The sequence below is a fragment of the Bombina bombina genome, chromosome 2 (assembly GCF_027579735.1).
Source record: "Bombina bombina isolate aBomBom1 chromosome 2, aBomBom1.pri, whole genome shotgun sequence".
Taxonomy (NCBI): Eukaryota; Metazoa; Chordata; class Amphibia; order Anura; family Bombinatoridae; genus Bombina; species Bombina bombina.
The window spans coordinates 1422618542-1422639879 of NC_069500.1; the positions used below are offsets into that span (position 1 = coordinate 1422618542).

At 43.9% G+C, this 21338-nt stretch overlaps 1 protein-coding gene across 2 annotated transcripts in view; it reads right to left on the minus strand.

Moving 5' to 3' along the window:
* LOC128650436 (transcription factor COE3-like) overlaps positions 1 to 21338 on the minus strand; it is a 579037-nt gene that overhangs the window by 165206 nt on the left and 392493 nt on the right. For both annotated transcript variants that reach the window (XM_053704380.1, XM_053704379.1), the window contains exons 7-8: positions 18098 to 18179; positions 328 to 445 (exon numbers count right to left, since the gene is read on the minus strand). In XM_053704380.1, coding sequence (XP_053560355.1) covers positions 328 to 445; positions 18098 to 18179 — 200 coding nt within the window. The remainder of the gene's footprint in view (positions 1 to 327; positions 446 to 18097; positions 18180 to 21338) is intronic.

A 21338-nucleotide genomic window follows, 5' to 3' on the forward strand; every position in this document is an offset into this window, starting at 1 on the left:
ATAAAAGAAAAAAACATAAAACAGGGACCAGCCTAACCCAGTTCCGAATCAGCCAACCTCTTCCTTTTCCTGCGCAAACTCTCTTTGCGTCACAATCTTAAGGTAGTGAGATTTCATTCTGTGCTGTACACACATATGCTGTGCATGCACCAGCATTCAAACACTGCACCTGCTCAGTTGTGACAAATTGCTGCCGCTGAGCGGGCGCGGCGTTACACTGCCAGTGCACAGGGCATACAAACAATTTGCTTGTGTCCCTTTAAACATACTGCTAATATTAGTCTCAGTCTACATCAGATCCAAACATAAAGCGAGATGCAGACACACCTTCTGAGGGGTCTAGCCTTCGAGCTCGGCGACCGTGCTTAGAGTTATTGTGCACAAACATGTTGTCCGACACCGCAAGGACATGGCCATCCACATTCACTGTTGTAGAAACGACAACCTGAGGGAACAGCAAACAGTAAATTCTCAAAGTGATTAAATCAGATATAGTGTAGTGAATAGAGCATAATACTGCAAGCGAGGGACCGAGCTGCAGACACTACTGTATACTGTAGGGAATAGAGCATAATACCGCAAGCGAGGGACCGAGCTGCAGACACTACTGTATACTGTAGGGAATAGAGCATAATACTGCAAGCAAGGGACCGAGCTGCAGACACTACTGTATACTGTAGGGAATAGAGCATAATACCGCAAGCGAGGGACCGAGCTGCAGACACTACTGTATACTGTAGGGAATAGAGCATAATACCGCAAGCGAGGGACCGAGCTGCAGACACTACTGTATACTGTAGGGAATAGAGCATAATACCGCAAGCAAGGGACCGAGCTGCAGACACTACTGTATACTGTAGGGAATAGAGCATAATATCGCAAGCGAGGGACCGAGTTGCAGACACTACTGTATACTGTAGGGAATAGAGCATAATACTGCAAGCGAGGGACCGAGCTGCAGACACTACTGTATACTGTAGGGAATAGAGCATAATACCGCAAGCAAGGGACCGAGCTGCAGACACTACTGTATACTGTAGGGAATAGAGCATAATACCGCAAGCAAGGGACCGAGCTGCAGACACTACTGTATACTGTAGGGAATAGAGCATAATACCGCAAGCAAGGGACCGAGCTGCAGACACTACTGTATACTGTAGGGAATAGAGCATAATATCGCAAGCGAGGGACCGAGTTGCAGACACTACTGTATACTGTAGGGAATAGAGCATAATACCGCAAGCGAGGGACCGAGCTGCAGACACTACTCTATACTGTAGGGAATAGAGCTTAATACTGCAAGCGAGGGAGGGAGCTGCAGACACTACTGTATACTGTAGGGAATAGAGTATAATACTACAAGCGAGGGACGGAGCTGCAGACACTACTGTATACTGTAGGGAAGAGAGTATAATACTACAAGCGAGGGACGGAGCTGCAGACACTACTGTATACTGTAGGGCAGTGTTTTTCAACTAGTGTGCCGTGAGAGATCCTCAGGTGTGCCACGGCAGACTGACAACAGTGTGACATATTTTTTAAACTTTGTTTGTTTTTTACTCCCAGTGCAGGGGTAGTTTGTAGGAGGCATGGCATAACAGCACAATACATACAGTATATGTGTGTTTGTGTGTATGTGTATATATATATGCTGTATTAGGCTACAATGTGTGATTTTTTTAAAATTTTGGGATGGTGGTGTGCCACAGGATTTTTTAATGTAAAAAAGTGTGCCACGGCAAAAAAAAGGTTAAAAATCACTGCTGTAGGGAATAGAGCATAATACTGCAAGCAAGGGACCGAGTTGCAGACACTACTGTATACTGTAGGGAATAGAGCATAATACTGCAAGCAAGGGACCGAGCTGCAGACACTACTGTATACTGTAGGGAATAGAGCATAATACTGCAAGCAAGGGACCGAGCTGCAGACAATACTGTATACTGTAGGGAATAGAGCATAATACCGCAAGCGAGGGACCGAGCTGCAGACACTACTGTATACTGTAGGGAATAGAGCATAATACTGCAAGCAAGGGACCGAGTTGCAGACACTACTGTATACTGTAGGGAATAGAGCATAATACTGCAAGTGAGGGACCGAGTTGCAGACACTACTGTATACTGTAGGGAATAGAGCATAATACCGCAAGCAAGGGACCGAGTTGCAGACACTACTGTATACTGTAGGGAATAGAGCATAATACTGCAAGCAAGGGACCGAGCTGCAGACACTACTGTATACTGTAGGGAATAGAGCATAATACTGCAAGCGAGGGACCGAGCTGCAGACACTACTGTATACTGTAGGGAATAGAGCATAATACCGCAAGCAAGGGACCGAGCTGCAGACACTACTGTATACTGTAGGGAATAGAGCATAATACTGCAAGCGAGGGACGGAGCTGTAGACACTACTGTATACTGTAGGGAATAGAGCATAATACCGCAAGCGAGGGACCGAGCTGCAGACACTACTGTATACTGTAGGGAATAGAGCATAATACTGCAAGCAAGGGACCGAGTTGCAGACACTACTGTATACTGTAGGGAATAGAGCATAATACTGCAAGCAAGGGACCGAGTTGCAGACACTACTGTATACTGTAGGGAATAGAGCATAATACTGCAAGCAAGGGACCGAGCTGCAGACACTACTGTATACTGTAGGGAATAGAGCATAATACTGCAAGCAAGGGACCGAGTTGCAGACACTACTGTATACTGTAGGGAATAGAGCATAATACTGCAAGCAAGGGACCGAGTTGCAGACACTACTGTATACTGTAGGGAATAGAGCATAATACCGCAAGCGAGGGACCGAGTTGCAGACACTACTGTATACTGTAGGGAATAGAGCATAATACCGCAAGCGAGGGACCGAGCTGCAGACACTACTGTATACTGTAGGGAATAGAGCATAATACCGCAAGCGAGGGACCGAGCTGCAGACCATACTGTATACTGTAGGGAATAGAGCATAATACCGCAAGCGAGGGACAGATTTCCAGACACTACTGTATACTGTAGGGAATAGAGCATAATACCGCAAGCGAGGGACGGAGCTGCAGACACTACTGTATACTGTAGGGAATAGAGCATAATACTGCAAGCAAGGGACCGAGCTGCAGACACTACTGTATACTGTAGGGAATAGAGCATAATACTACAAGCAAGGGACCGAGTTGCAGACACTACTGTATACTGTAGGGAATAGAGCATAATACTGCAAGCAAGGGACCGAGTTGCAGACACTACTGTATACTGTAGGGAATAGAGCATAATACCGCAAGCGAGGGACCGAGTTGCAGACACTACTGTATACTGTAGGGAATAGAGCATAATACCGCAAGCGAGGGACCGAGCTGCAGACACTACTGTATACTGTAGGGAATAGAGCATAATACCGCAAGCGAGGGACCGAGCTGCAGACCATACTGTATACTGTAGGGAATAGAGCATAATACTGCAAGCAAGGGACCGAGCTGCAGACACTACTGTATACTGTAGGGAATAGAGCATAATACTGCAAGTGAGGGACCGAGCTGCAGACACTACTGTATACTGTAGGGAATAGAGCATAATACCTCAAGCGAGGGACCGAGCTGCAGACACTACTGTATACTGTAGGGAATAGAGCATAATACTGCAAGCGAGGGATCGAGCTGCAGACACTACTGTATACTGCTGCAGACACTACTGTATACTGTAGGGAATAGAGTATAATACTACAAGCGAGGGACCGAGCTGCAGACACTACTGTATACTGTAGGGAATAGAGCATAATACTGCAAGCGAGGGACCGAGCTGCAGACACTACTGTATACTGTAGGGAATAGAGCATAATACTGCAAGCGAGGGACCGAGCTGCAGACACTACTGTATACTGTAGGGAATAGAGCATAATACCGCAAGCGAGGGACCGAGCTGCAGACCATACTGTATACTGTAGTGAATAGAGCATAATACTGCAAGCAAGGGACCGAGTTGCAGACACTACTGTATACTGTAGGGAATAGAGCATAATACTGCAAGCAAGGGACCGAGTTGCAGACACTACTGTATACTGTAGGGAATAGAGCATAATACCGCAAGCGAGGGACCGAGCTGCAGACACTACTGTATACTGTAGGGAATAGAGCATAATACCGCAAGCGAGGGACCGAGCTGCAGACCATACTGTATACTGTAGGGAATAGAGCATAATACCACAAGCGAGGGACCGAGTTGCAGACACTACTGTATACTGTAGGGAATAGAGCATAATACCGCAAGCAAGGGACCGAGTTGCAGACACTACTGTATACTGTAGGGAATAGAGCATAATACCGAAAGCGAGGGACCGAGCTGCAGACACTACTGTATACTGTAGGGAATAGAGCATAATACCACAAGCGAGGGACCGAGTTGCAGACACTACTGTATACTGTAGGGAATAGAGCATAATACCGCAAGCAAGGGACCGAGTTGCAGACACTACTGTATACTGTAGGGAATAGAGCATAATACCGAAAGCGAGGGACCGAGCTGCAGACACTACTGTATACTGTAGGGAATAGAGCATAATACAGCAAGCGAGGGACCGAGCTGCAGACACTACTTTATACTGTAGGGAATAGAGCATAATACCGCAAGCGAGGGACCGAGCTGCAGACACTACTGTATACTGTAGGGAATAGAGCATAATACCGCAAGCGAGGGACCGAGCTGCAGACACTACTGTATACTGTAGGGAATAGAGCATAATACCGCAAGCGAGGGACCGAGCTGCAGACACTACTGTATACTGTAGGGAATAGAGCATAATACCTGCAAGCGAGGGACCGAGCTGCAGACACTACTGTATACTGTAGGGGAATAGAGCATAATACTGCAAGCGAGGACCGAGCTGCAGACACTACTGTATACTGTAGGGAATAGAGCATAATACTGCAAGCGAGGGACCGAGCTGCAGACACTACTGTATACTGTAGGGAATAGAGCATAATACCGCAAGCGAGGGACCGAGCTGCAGACACTACTGTATACTGTAGGGAATAGAGCATAATACCGCAGCTGCAGACACTACTGTATACTGTAGGGAATAGAGCATAATACCGCAAGCGAGGGACCGAGCTGCAGACACTACTGTATACTGTAGGGAATAGAGCATAATACTGCAAAGCGAGGGACCGAGCTGCAGACACTACTGTATACTGTAGGGAATAGAGCATAATACTGCAAGCGAGGGACCGAGCTGCAGACACTACTGTATACTGTAGGGAATAGAGCATAATACCTGCAAGCGAGGGACCGAGTTGCAGACACTACTGTATACTGTAGGGAATAGAGCATAATACTGCAAGCGAGGGACCGAGCTGCAGACACTACTGTATACTGTAGGGAATAGAGCATAATACTGCAAGCGAGGGACCGAGCTGCAGACACTACTGTATACTGTAGGGAATAGAGCATAATACCGCAAGCGAGGGACCGAGCTGCAGACACTACTGTATACTGTAGGGAATAGAGCATAATACTGCAAGCGAGGGACCGAGCTGCAGACACTACTGTATACTGTAGGGAATAGAGCATAATACTGCAAGCGAGGGGACCGAGCTGCAGACACTACTGTATACTGTAGGGAATAGAGCATAATACTGCAAGCGAGGGACCGAGCTGCAGACACTACTGTATACTGTCGGTAATAGAGCATAATACCTGCAAGCGTGGGACCGAGCTGCAGACACTACTGTATACTGTAGGGAATAGAGCATAATACTGCAAGCGAGGGACCGAGCTGCAGACACTACTGTATACTGTAGGGAATAGAGCATAATACTGCAAGCGAGGGACCGAGCTGCAGACACTACTGTATACTGTAGGGAATAGAGCATAATACTGCAAGTGAGGGACCGAGCTGCAGACACTACTGTATACTGTAGGGAATAGAGCATAATACCGCAAGCGAGGGACCGAGTTGCAGACCATACTGTATATTGTAGGGAATAGAGCATAATACTGCAAGCGAGGGACCGAGCTGCAGACACTACTGTATACTGTAGGGAATAGAGCATAATACTGCAAGCGAGGGACCGAGCTGCAGACACTACTGTATACTGTAGGGAATAGAGCATAATACTGCAAGCGAGGGACCGAGCTGCAGACACTACTGTATACTGTGGGGAATAGAGCATAATACTGCAAGCGAGGGACCGAGCTGCAGAAACTACTGTATACTGTAGGGAATAGAGCATAATACTGCAAGCGAGGGACCGAGCTGCAGACACTACTGTATACTGTAGGGAATAGAGCATAATACTGCAAGCGAGGGACCGAGCTGCAGACACTACTGTATACTGTAGGGAATAGAGCATAATACCGCAAGCAAGGGACCGAGCTGCAGACACTACTGTATACTGTAGGGAATAGAGCATAATACTGCAAGCGAGGGACCGAGCTGCAGACACTACTGTATACTGTAGGGAATAGAGCATAATACCGCAAGCAGGGACCGAGCTGCAGACACTACTGTATACTGTAGGGAATAGAGCATAATACCGCAAGCGAGGGACCGAGCTGCAGACACTACTGTATACTGTAGGGAATAGAGCATAATACTGCAAGCGAGGGACCGAGCTGCAGACACTACTGTATACTGTAGGGAATAGAGCATAATACTGCAAGCGAGGGACCGAGCTGCAGACACTACTGTATACTGTAGGGAATAGAGCATAATACCGCAAGCGAGGGACCGAGTTGCAGACACTACTGTATACTGTAGGGAATAGAGCATAATACCGCAAGCGAGGGACCGAGTTGCAGACACTACTGTATACTGTAGGGAATAGAGCATAATACCGCAAGCGAGGGACCGAGTTGCAGACACTACTGTATACTGTAGGGAATAGAGCATAATACCGCAAGCGAGGGACCGAGCTGCAGACACTACTGTATACTGTAGGGAATAGAGCATAATATCGCAAGCGAGGGACCGAGCTGCAGACACTACTGTATACTGTAGGGAATAGAGCATAATACCGCAAGCGAGGGACCGAGCTGCAGACCATACTGTATACTGTAGGGAATAGAGCATAATACCGCAAGCAAGGGACCGAGTTGCAGACACTACTGTATACTGTAGGGAATAGAGCATAATACCGCAAGCGAGGGACCGAGTTGCAGACACTACTGTATACTGTAGGGAATAGAGCATAATACTGCAAGCGAGACCGCAAGCGAGGGACCGAGTTGCAGACACTACTGTATACTGTAGGGAATAGAGCATAATACCGCAAGCGAGGGACCGAGTTGCAGACACTACTGTATACTGTAGGGAATAGAGCATAATACCGCAAGCGAGGGACCGAGCTGCAGACACTACTGTATACTGTAGGGAATAGAGCATAATACCGCAAGCAAGGGACAGAGCTGCAGACACTACTGTATACTGTAGGGAATAGAGCATAATACCGCAAGCAAGGGACCGAGCTGCAGACACTACTGTATACTGTAGGGAATAGAGCATAATACTGCAAGCGAGGGACCGAGCTGCAGACACTACTGTATACTGTAGGGAATAGAGCATAATACTGCAAGCGAGGGACCGAGCTGCAGACACTACTGTATACTGTAGGGAATAGAGCATAATACCGCAAGCGAGGGACCGAGCTGCAGACACTACTGTATACTGTAGGGAATAGAGCATAATACTGCAAGCGAGGGACCGAGCTGCAGACACTACTGTATACTGTAGGGAATAGAGCATAATACTGCAAGCGAGGGACCGAGCTGCAGACACTACTGTATACTGTAGGGAATAGAGCATAATACCGCAAGCGAGGGACCGAGCTGCAGACACTACTGTATACTGTAGGGAATAGAGCATAATACTGCAAGCGAGGGACGGAGCTGTAGACACTACTGTATACTGTAGGGAATAGAGCATAATACCGCAAGCGAGGGACCGAGCTGCAGACACTACTGTATACTGTAGGGAATAGAGCATAATACCGCAAGCAAGGGACCGAGTTGCAGACACTACTGTATACTGTAGGGAATAGAGCATAATACTGCAAGCAAGGGACCGAGCTGCAGACACTACTGTATACTGTAGGGAATAGAGCATAATACCGCAAGCGAGGGACCAAACTGCAGACACTACTGTATACTGTAGGGAATAGAGTATAATACTACAAGCGAGGGACCGAGCTGCAGACACTACTGTATACTGTAGGGAATAGAGCTTAATACTGCAAGCGAGGGACCGAGCTGCAGACACTACTGTATACTGTAGGGAATAGAGCATAATACTGCAAGCGAGGGACCGAGCTGCAGACACTACTGTATACTGTAGGGAATAGAGCATAATACTGCAAGCGAGGGACCGAGCTGCAGACACTACTGTATACTGTAGGGAATAGAGCATAATACTGCAAGCGAGGGACCGAGCTGCAGACACTACTGTATACTGTAGGGAATAGAGCATAATACCGCAAGCGAGGGACCGAGCTGCAGACACTACTGTATACTGTAGGGAATAGAGCATAATACTGCAAGCGAGGGACCGAGCTGCAGACACTACTGTATACTGTAGGGAATAGAGCATAATACTGCAAGCGAGGGACCGAGCTGCAGACACTACTGTATACTGTAGGGAATAGAGCATAATACTGCAAGTGAGGGACCGAGCTGCAGACACTACTGTATACTGTAGGGAATAGAGCATAATACCGCAAGCGAGGGACCGAGCTGCAGACACTACTGTATACTGTAGGGAATAGAGCATAATACCGAAAGCGAGGGACCGAGCTGCAGACACTACTGTATACTGTAGGGAATAGAGCATAATACCGCAAGCGAGGGACCGAGCTGCAGACACTACTGTATACTGTAGGGAATAGAGCATAATACCGCAAGCGAGGGACCGAGCTGCAGACACTACTGTATACTGTAGGGAATAGAGCATAATACCGCAAGCGAGGGACCGAGCTGCAGACACTACTGTATACTGTAGGGAATAGAGCATAATACCGCAAGCGAGGGACAGAGCTGCAGACACTACTGTATACTGTAGGGAATAGAGCATAATACTGCAAGCGAGGGACGGAGCTGTAGACACTACTGTATACTGTAGGGAATAGAGCATAATACTGCAAGCGAGGGACCGAGCTGCAGACACTACTGTATACTGTAGGGAATAGAGCATAATACTGCAAGCGAGGGACCGAGCTGCAGACACTACTGTATACTGTAGGGAACAGAGCATAATAGTGCAAGCGAGGGACCGAGCTGCAGACACTACTGTATACTGTAGGGAATAGAGCATAATACTGCAAGCGAGGGACCGAGCTGCAGACACTACTGTATACTGTAGGGAATAGAGCATAATACTGCAAGCGAGGGACCGAGCTGCAGACACTACTGTATACTGTAGGGAATAGAGCATAATACCGCAAGCGAGGGACCGAGCTGCAGACACTACTGTATACTGTAGGGAATAGAGCATAATACTGCAAGCGAGGGACCGAGCTGCAGACACTACTGTATACTGTAGGGAATAGAGCATAATACCACAAGCAAGGGACAGAGCTGCAGACACTACTGTATACTGTAGGGAATAGAGCATAATACCGCAAGCGAGGGACCGAGCTGCAGACACTACTGTATACTGTAGGGAATAGAGCATAATACCGCAAGCGAGGGACCGAGCTGCAGACACTACTGTATACTGTAGGGAATAGAGCATAATACTGCAAGCGAGGGACGGAGCTGTAGACACTACTGTATACTGTAGGGAATAGAGCATAATACTGCAAGCGAGGGACCGAGCTGCAGACACTACTGTATACTGTAGGGAATAGAGCATAATACTGCAAGCGAGGGACCGAGCTGCAGACACTACTGTATACTGTAGGGAATAGAGCATAATACCACAAGCGAGGGACCGAGCTGCAGACACTACTGTATACTGTAGGGAATAGAGCATAATACTGCAAGCGAGGGACCGAGCTGCAGACACTACTGTATACTGTAGGGAATATAGCATAATACTGCAAGCGAGGGACCGAGCTGCAGACACTACTGTATACTGTAGGGAATAGAGCATAATACCGCAAGCGAGGGACCGAGCTGCAGACACTACTGTATACTGTAGGGAATAGAGCATAATACTGCAAGCGAGGGACGGAGCTGTAGACACTACTGTATACTGTAGGGAATAGAGCATAATACTGCAAGCGAGGGACCGAGCTGCAGACACTACTGTATACTGTAGGGAATAGAGCATAATACTGCAGGCGAGGGACCGAGCTGCAGACACTACTGTATACTGTAGGGAATAGAGCATAATACCGCAAGCAAGGGACCGAGCTGCAGACACTACTGTATACTGTAGGGAATATAGCATAATACTGCAAGCGAGGGACCGAGCTGCAGACACTACTGTATACTGTAGGGAATAGAGCATAATACTGCAAGCGAGGGACCGAGCTGCAGACACTACTGTATACTGTAGGGAATAGAGCATAATACTGCAAGCGAGGGACCGAGCTGCAGACACTACTGTATACTGTAGGGAATATAGCATAATACTGCAAGCGAGGGACCGAGCTGCAGACACTACTGTATACTGTAGGGAATAGAGCATAATACTGCAAGCGAGGGACCGAGCTGCAGACACTACTGTATACTGTAGGGAATAGAGCATAATACCGCAAGCGAGGGACCGAGCTGCAGACACTACTGTATACTGTAGGGAATAGAGCATAATACTGCAAGCGAGGGACCGAGCTGCAGACACTACTGTATACTGTAGGGAATAGAGCATAATACTGCAAGCGAGGGACCGAGCTGCAGACACTACTGTATACTGTAGGGAATAGAGCATAATACTGCAAGTGAGGGACCGAGCTGCAGACACTACTGTATACTGTAGGGAATAGAGCATAATACCGCAAGCGAGGGACCGAGCTGCAGACACTACTGTATACTGTAGGGAATAGAGCATAATACCGAAAGCGAGGGACCGAGCTGCAGACACTACTGTATACTGTAGGGAATAGAGCATAATACCGCAAGCGAGGGACCGAGCTGCAGACACTACTGTATACTGTAGGGAATAGAGCATAATACCGCAAGCGAGGGACCGAGCTGCAGACACTACTGTATACTGTAGGGAATAGAGCATAATACCGCAAGCGAGGGACCTAGCTGCAGACACTACTGTATACTGTAGGGAATAGAGCATAATACCGCAAGCGAGGGACAGAGCTGCAGACACTACTGTATACTGTAGGGAATAGAGCATAATACTGCAAGCGAGGGACGGAGCTGTAGACACTACTGTATACTGTAGGGAATAGAGCATAATACTGCAAGCGAGGGACCGAGCTGCAGACACTACTGTATACTGTAGGGAATAGAGCATAATACTGCAAGCGAGGGACCGAGCTGCAGACACTACTGTATACTGTAGGGAATAGAGCATAATACTGCAAGCGAGGGACCGAGCTGCAGACACTACTGTATACTGTAGGGAATAGAGCATAATACTGCAAGCGAGGGACCGAGCTGCAGACACTACTGTATACTGTAGGGAATAGAGCATAATACTGCAAGCGAGGGACCGAGCTGCAGACACTACTGTATACTGTAGGGAATAGAGCATAATACCGCAAGCGAGGGACCGAGCTGCAGACACTACTGTATACTGTAGGGAATAGAGCATAATACTGCAAGCGAGGGACCGAGCTGCAGACACTACTGTATACTGTAGGGAATAGAGCATAATACCGCAAGCAAGGGACAGAGCTGCAGACACTACTGTATACTGTAGGGAATAGAGCATAATACCGCAAGCGAGGGACCGAGCTGCAGACACTACTGTATACTGTAGGGAATAGAGCATAATACCGCAAGCGAGGGACCGAGCTGCAGACACTACTGTATACTGTAGGGAATAGAGCATAATACTGCAAGCGAGGGACGGAGCTGTAGACACTACTGTATACTGTAGGGAATAGAGCATAATACTGCAAGCGAGGGACCGAGCTGCAGACACTACTGTATACTGTAGGGAATAGAGCATAATACTGCAAGCGAGGGACCGAGCTGCAGACACTACTGTATACAGTAGGGAATAGAGCATAATACCACAAGCGAGGGACCGAGCTGCAGACACTACTGTATACTGTAGGGAATAGAGCATAATACTGCAAGCGAGGGACCGAGCTGCAGACACTACTGTATACTGTAGGGAATATAGCATAATACTGCAAGCGAGGGACCGAGCTGCAGACACTACTGTATACTGTAGGGAATAGAGCATAATACCGCAAGCGAGGGACCGAGCTGCAGACACTACTGTATACTGTAGGGAATAGAGCATAATACTGCAAGCGAGGGACGGAGCTGTAGACACTACTGTATACTGTAGGGAATAGAGCATAATACTGCAAGCGAGGGACCGAGCTGCAGACACTACTGTATACTGTAGGGAATAGAGCATAATACTGCAGGCGAGGGACCGAGCTGCAGACACTACTGTATACTGTAGGGAATAGAGCATAATACCGCAAGCAAGGGACCGAGCTGCAGACACTACTGTATACTGTAGGGAATATAGCATAATACTGCAAGCGAGGGACCGAGCTGCAGACACTACTGTATACTGTAGGGAATAGAGCATAATACTGCAGGCGAGGGACCGAGCTGCAGACACTACTGTATACTGTAGGGAATAGAGCATAATACCGCAAGCAAGGGACCGAGCTGCAGACACTACTGTATACTGTAGGGAATATAGCATAATACTGCAAGCGAGGGACCGAGCTGCAGACACTACTGTGTGTCACATATGGGACAAGCAGATACGCTAAGTGGCCCTCATGGGCTAAAGTACAAAGTGTCAATATCACATGTGATTAAGAGATACCTCTGCCTGTCTGTTTCTCTGTATAAATATATATATACCCATCTGTCTGTCTGCTTGTCTATCTATCTATCTATCTATCTATCTATCTATCTATCTATCAGTATACATATATATCCATATCCATCTGTCTGTCTGTCTATCAGTATACATATATCTCCATATCCATCTGTCTGCTTATCTATCTATCTATCTATCTATCTATCTATCTATCTATCTATCTATCTATCTATCAGTATACATATATATCCATATCCATCTGTCTGGCTGGTTGTCTGTCTATCTAGCCATCTCTAAATATTCATCTATCAATATCCATCTGTCTGTCCATCTATCTATCTATCTATCTATCTATCTATCTATCTATCTATCATCTGTATACTCTCTCTCCTTATCTGTCTGTCTGCTTGTCTATCTATCCATATAATCTGCCTATCTATCCATCTATATAATCTATATTCATCTGTCTGCCTATCTATCTATCTATCTATCTATCCGTATACAGATATATCCATCTGTCTGTCTGCTTGTCTATCTATCTATTAGTAAACATATATATATATCCATCTGTCTGTCTGCTTGTCTATCTATCTATTAGTAAACATATATATATCCATCTGTCTGTCTGCTTGTCTATCTATCTATTAGTAAACATATATATATCCATCTGTCTGTCTGCTTGTCTATATATCAGTATACATATATCTAAATATCCATCTGTATGTCTGCTTGTCTATCCATCTATCTGTCTATCTATCTATCTATCTATCTATCTATCTATCTATCTATATATCTATCTATCTATCTATCTATCTATCTATCTATCTATCTATCTATCTATCTGTATACTCTCTCTCCTTATCTGTCTGTCTGCTTGTCTATCTATCCATCTATATAATCTATATAGATTCACATATATCTATATTCATCTGTCTGCCTATCTATCTATCTATCTATCTATCTATCTATCTATCTATCTATCCGTATACAGATATATCCATATCCATCTATCTGTCTGACTACTTATACAGCTTGTATGTTGAGTACCCTGCTTCTGGCGTAGGTGAGGCTATAAGATTAAGCTGCCTACAGAGCAGAGCGTCTGTGTTGCTTGTATCAAATAATGCAAATGAAGTGGGAACATAATCATGTTAGAATGTCATAATTATCAGCTCGTTAGGGAGCCCCCCTAATGAGCAGACAAGCCCTGCTGTGAGAAAATAGCTGGCAAGTTTCTTAGCTAGATCCACCAGCCGATATACTGGGGATTTAACCCTTAGTCATACCAACAAAGGAAATAATCCCTGGTACTGAAATAGCTGTGAGACAAATTGTTGTCTCAGATAAACTTATTGGGGCCCATCTATCAAGCTCCGTATGGAGCTTAAGGGCCCGTGTTTCTGACGAGCCTTCCGACTCACCAGAAACACAAGTTATGAAGCAGCGGTCTAAAGACCGCTGCCCCATAATCTATCCGCCTGCTCTAAGGGGGCGGACAGACATTGCCGCAAATTTAACCCGATCCAATAAGATCGGTTTGATTGGCCGCAAATCTGCAGGGGGCGGCGTTGCACCAGCAGTTCACAAGAGCTGGTGCAATGCTGAATTCGGAGAGCGTATTGCTCTCCGCATTTAGCAAGATCTGTCGGACATGATCCGCAATGTCGTACTGCTCTCCGCATTCAGCGAGATCTGTCGGACATGATCCTCAATGTCATACTGCTCTCCGCATTCAGCAAGATCTGTCGGACATGATCCGCAATGTCGTACTGCTCTCCGCATTCAGCGAGATCTATCGGACATGATCCGCAATGTCGTACTGCTCTCCGCATTCAGCGAGATCTATCGGACATGATCCGCAATGTCATACTGCTCTCCGCATTCAGCGAGATCTATCGGACATGATCCGCAATGTCATACTGCTCTCCGCATTCAGCGAGATCTATCGGACATGATCCGCAATGTCGGATCATGTCCGACAGGTCTTTCATAAATAGGCCCCATTAAGTCTGTTTTAAAGTTACAATAAGATGTTTTGTTACTATAACACCCAGTATATACAGATTTATACTAAACGTAAACGTCCCATGAATATATCTTGGTGACAAGCTGGGGATGTAGTAATAAAACACTCAACAGAGGACCCTCATGCAAAAAGGTAAATCAGTAGTAAGCAATAGTAATAAGATAGATGTTGCACTGTACAATGGTTTTGAGGATTGATTGATTGATAGAGAGATAGACAGAGAGAGAGAGATGATAGATGATAGATAGATAGATAGATAGATAGATAGATAGATAGATAGATAGATAGATAGATAGATAGATAGATAGATAGATAGACAGACAATTAGAGAGCGAGGCAGACAGACAGACAGATAGATAGAATAGACAAGTTGAGAAACAGACAGATAGATAGGTAGATAGATAGATAGATAGATAGATAGATAGATAGATAGATAGATAGATAGATAGATAGATAGATAGATAGATAGATAGATAGACAGACAGACAGACAAGTAGAGAGACAGACAGATAGATATAGATAGAGATAGACAAGTAGAGAGACAGACAGATATATAGAGATAGATAAGTAGAGAGTGAGAAAGACAGACAGACAGAATAGACAAGTAGAGAGACAGACACCGACAGACAGACGGAATAGACAAGTAGAGACAGATAGACAGACAAACAAGTAGAGAGACAGACAGAATAGACAAGTAGAGAGTCAGACAGAATAGACAAGTAGAGAGACAGATAGATATAGATAAGTAGAGAGCGATACAGACAGACAGATAGATAGGTAGATAGATAAGTAGAGAGACAGACAGACACCGACAGACAGACAGACAGACAGAATAGACAAGTAGTGAGACAGACAGATAGAATAGACAAGTAGAGAGACAGATAGATATAGATAAGTAGAGAGTGATACAGACAGACAGACAGACAGATAGGTAGATAGATAAGTAGAGAGTGAGATAGACAGAATAGACAAGTAGAGAGACAGATAGATATAGATAAGTAGAGAGTGATACAGACAGACAGACAGATAGGTAGATAGATAAGTAGAGAGTGAGATAGACAGAATAGACAAGTAGAGAGACAGATAGATATAGATAAGTAGAGAGTGATACAGACAGACAGACAGATAGGTAGATAGATAAGTAGAGAGTGAGATAGACAGAATAGACAAGTAGAGAGACAGACAGACACCGACAGACAGAATAGACAAGTAGAGAGACAGATAGACAGACAAACAAGTAGAGAGACAGATAGACAGACAAACAAGTAGAGAGACCGACAGATAGAATAGAAAAGTAGAGAGACAGACAGATAGATGATAGATATATAAATGATAGACAAATAAGTAGAGAGACAGACAGATAGATGATAGATAGATAAATGATAGACAAATAAGTAGAGAGACAGACAGATAGATGATAGATATATAGATAGATAGATAAATGATAGATAGACAAACAAGTAGAGAGACAGACAGATAAATGATAGATAGATAAATGATAGATAGACAAATAAGTAGAGAGACAGACAGATAGATGATAGATAGATATATAGATAAATGATAGATAGACAAACAAGTAGAGAGACAGACAGATAGATGATAGATAAATAAATGATAGACAAATAAGTAGAGAGACAGACAGATAGATGATAGATAGATAGATAGATAGATAGATAGATAGATAAATGATAGATAGACAAACAAGTAGAGAGACAGACAGATAAATGATAGATAGATAAATGATAGATAGACAAATAAGTAGAGAGACAGACAGATGATAGATAGATAGATAGATAGATAGATAGATAGATAGATAGATAGATAGATAAATGATAGATAGTCAAATAAGTAGAGAGAGAGACAGATAGATGATAGATAAATAAATGATAGACAAATAAGTAGAGAGACAGACAGATAGATGATAGATAGATAGATAGATAGATAGATAGATAGATAAATGATAGATAGACAAACAAGTAGAGAGACAGACAGATAAATGATAGATAGATAAATGATAGATAGACAAATAAGTAGAGAGACAGACAGATAGATGATAGATAGATAGATATATATATAGATAAATGATAGATAGACAAACAAGTAGAGAGACAGACAGATAGATGATAGATAGATAGATAGATAGATAGATAGATAGATAAATGATAGATAGACAAACAAGTAGAGAGACAGACAGATAGATGATAGATAGATAGATAGATAGATAGATAGATAGATAAATGATAGATAGACAAATAAGTAGAGAGACAGACAGATAAATGATAGATATATAGATAGATAAATGATAGTTAGACAAACAAGTAGAGAGACAGACAGATAGATGATAGATAGATAGATAAATGATAGATAGACAAATAAGTAGAGAGACAGACAGATAGATGATAGATAGATAGATAGATAGATAAATGATAGATAGACAAACAAGTAGAGAGACAGACAGATAAATGATAGATATATAGATAGATAAATGATAGATAGACAAACAAGTAGAGAGACAGACAGATAGTTGATAGATAGATAGATAGATAGATAGATAGATAGATAGATAAATGATAGATAGACAAATAAGTAGAGAGACAGACAGATAAATGATAGATATATAGATAGATAAATGATAGATAGACAAACAAGTAGAGAGACAGACAGATAGATAGATAAATGATAGATAGATAGATAGATAAATGATAGATAGACAAATAAGTAGAGAGACAGACAGATAAATGATAGATATATAGATAGATAAATGATAGATAGACAAACAAGTAGAGAGACAGACAGATAGATAGATAAATGATAGATAGATAGATAGATAGATAGATAGATAGATAGATAAATGATAGATAGACAAATAAGTAGAGAGACAGACAGATAGATGATAGATATATAGATAGATAAATGATAGATAGACAAACAAGCAGAGAGACAGACAGATGATAGATAGATAAATGATAGGCAAGTAGATAGACAGAGACAGACAGTGTAGGGCCGGGGTTCACTAATGTTTTTAAACACAGATCCCTCTAAACTCTTGGCTATGTTCCTGTTGCGCCAGACCTAACCCTAGCACTTCTACCCCCGCCCAGTGTCACCAAAGGCTCTGGAGCCACCTCGGTAACTTGCTGACCTTCCTTTAAGTCCTCTCACCTGGAACCGCCTCATGTCACGAGGATTCCCTGCGTTTTTCAAACAGTTCTGGTTGCATTTCAGGAAGAACTTTAGGAAGAACCTGCAAGAAACAAAATTTGTTCCAAAGGTTAAGAGGGTTATGTGTATTAATGTAGTTAGATATTTTGGTTCCATAGGCCTACTTGTGCACACCCTCCCTCAGGCATATATGCATACACTGCTTGCAGATCTGTGCACGTGCATAAACACACACACACACACATGCGTACACGTGTTTAAACACATAGCACACACATGCGTGCTCGTGTTTATACACATAGCACACACACGCGTACACTTGTTTATACACATAGCACACACACACATGCGTACACTTGTTTATACACATAGCACACACACACACATGCGTACACTTGTTTATATACATAACACACACATGCGTGCTCGTGTTTATACACAAAGCACACACACATACGTACACGTTTATACACATAGCACACACACACATGCATACACGTGTTTATATACATAACACACACATGCGTACACTTGTTTATACACAAAGCACACACACATACGTACACATGTTTATACACATAGCACACACACACATGCGTGCTCGTGTTTATACACATAGCACACACACACATGCGTACACTTGTTTATACACATAACACACACAAATGCGTGCTCGTGTTTATACACATAGCACACACACACACGTACACTTGTTTATACACATAGCACACACACATGCGTACACTTGTTTATATACATAACACACACATGCGTGCTCGTGTTTATACACAAAGCACACACACATACGTACATGTGTTTATACACATAGTGCACACACACACGGGTATGTGTGTTTATACACATAGCACACACACATACAAATGTGCACACACGTTTATACATATAACGCACACAAACATACGTACACATGTTTATACACATAGCACACACGCATTCACATGTTTATACACATAGCGCACACACATGCATACACATGTTTATACACATAGAGCACACACATACACATGCGTATACGTGTTTATATACATAGTACACACGCACACATATGCATACACGTGTTTTACACATAGTGCACACACACATACATACACATGTTTATACACATAGCACACATGCACACACATGCATACACGTGTTTATACACAGCACACACACACATGCGTACATGTCTTTATATGCATAGTACACACACATGCGTACACGTGTTTATACACATACCACACACACATGTTTATACGCATAGCACACACACATACGTACACGTGTTTGTACATATAGCACACACATACATGTGTACATGTCTTTATATGCATAGTACACACACATGCGTACACGTGTTTATACACATACTACATACGCACACACGTTTATACACATAGCACACACATACAGTGGGGCAAAAAAGTATTTAGTCAGCCACCAATTGTGCAAGTTCTCCCACTTAAGAAGATGAGAGAGGCCTGTAATTTTCATCATAGGTATTCCTCAACTATGAGAGACAAAATGTGGAAACAAATCCAGACAATCACATTGTCTGATTTGGAAAGAATTTATTTGCATATTATGGTGGAAAATAAGAATTTGGTCACCTACAAACAAGCAAGATTTCTGGCTCTCACAGACCTGTATCTTCTTCTTTAAGAGGTTCCTCTGTCCTCCCCTCATTACCTGTATTAATGGCACCTGTTTGAACTTGTTATCAGTATAAAAGACACCTGTCCACAACCTCAAACAGTCACACTCCAAACTCCACTATGGTGAAGACCAAAGAGCTGTCAAAGGACACCAGAAACAAAATTGTAGACCTGCACCAGGCTGGGAAGACGGAATCTGCAATAGGCAAGCAGCTTGGTGTGAAGAAATCAACTGTGGGAGCAATAATTAGAAAATGGAAGAAATACAAGACCACTGATAATCTCCCTCGATCTGGGGCTCCACGCAAGATCTCACCCCATGGGGTCAAAATGATCACAAGAATGGTGAGCAAATATCCCAGAACCACACAGGGGGACCTAGTGAATGACCTGCAGAGAGCTTGGACCAACGTAACAAAGGCTACCATCAGTAACACACTACGCCGCCAGGGACTCAGATCCTGCAGTGCCAGATGTGTCCCCCTGCTTAAGCCAGTACATGTCCAGGCCTGTCTGAAGTATGCTAGAGAGCATTTGGATGATCCAGAAGCAGATTGGGAGAATGTCATATGGTCAGTTGAAACCAAAGTAGAACTGTTTGGTAGAAACACAACTCGTCGTGTTTGGAGGAGAGAGAATGCTGAGTTGCAGCCAAAGAACACCATACCTACTGTGAAGCATGGGGGTGGCAACATCATGCTTTGGGGCTGTTTCTCTGCAAAGGGAACAGGACAACTAATCCGTGTACATGAAAGAATGAATGGGGCCATGTATCGTGAGATTTTTAGTGCAAACCTCCTTCTATCAGCAAGGGCATTGAAGATGAAACGTGGCTGGGTCTTTCAGCATGAAAATGATCCCAAACACACCACCCGGGCAATGAAGGAGTGGCTTCGTAAGAAGCATTTCAAGGTCCTGGAGTGGCCTAGCCAGTCTCCAGATCTCAACCCCATAGAAAACCTTTGGAGGGAGTTGAAAGTCTGTGTTGCCCAGCTACAGCCCCAAAGCATCACTGTTCTAGAGGAGATCTGCATGCAGGAATGGGCCAACATACCAGCAACAGTGTGTGACAACCTTGTGAAGACTTACAGAAAACGTTTGACCTCTGTCATTGCCAACAAAGGATATATAACAAAGTATTGAGATGAACTTTTGATATTGACCAAATACTTATTTTCCACCCACCATAATATGCAAATAAATTCTTTCCAAATTAGACAATGTGATTGTCTGGATTTGTTTCCACATTTTGTCTCTCATAGTTGAGGTATACCTATGATGAAACCTACAGGCCTCTCTCATCTTCTTAAGTGGGAGAACTTGCACAATTGGTGACTGACTAAATACTTTTTTGCCCCACTGTACACATGTGTACACTTGTTTATACACATAGTAGACACGAACACATGCGTACACATGTTTATACACATGGCGCACACACACGCGTACACTTGTTTATACACATAGCGCACACACACGTGTACACATGTTTATACACATAGCGCACACACACGCGTACACTTGTTTATACACATAGCGCACACATACATTAAGATGCGTACACGTGTTTATACACATAGCACACA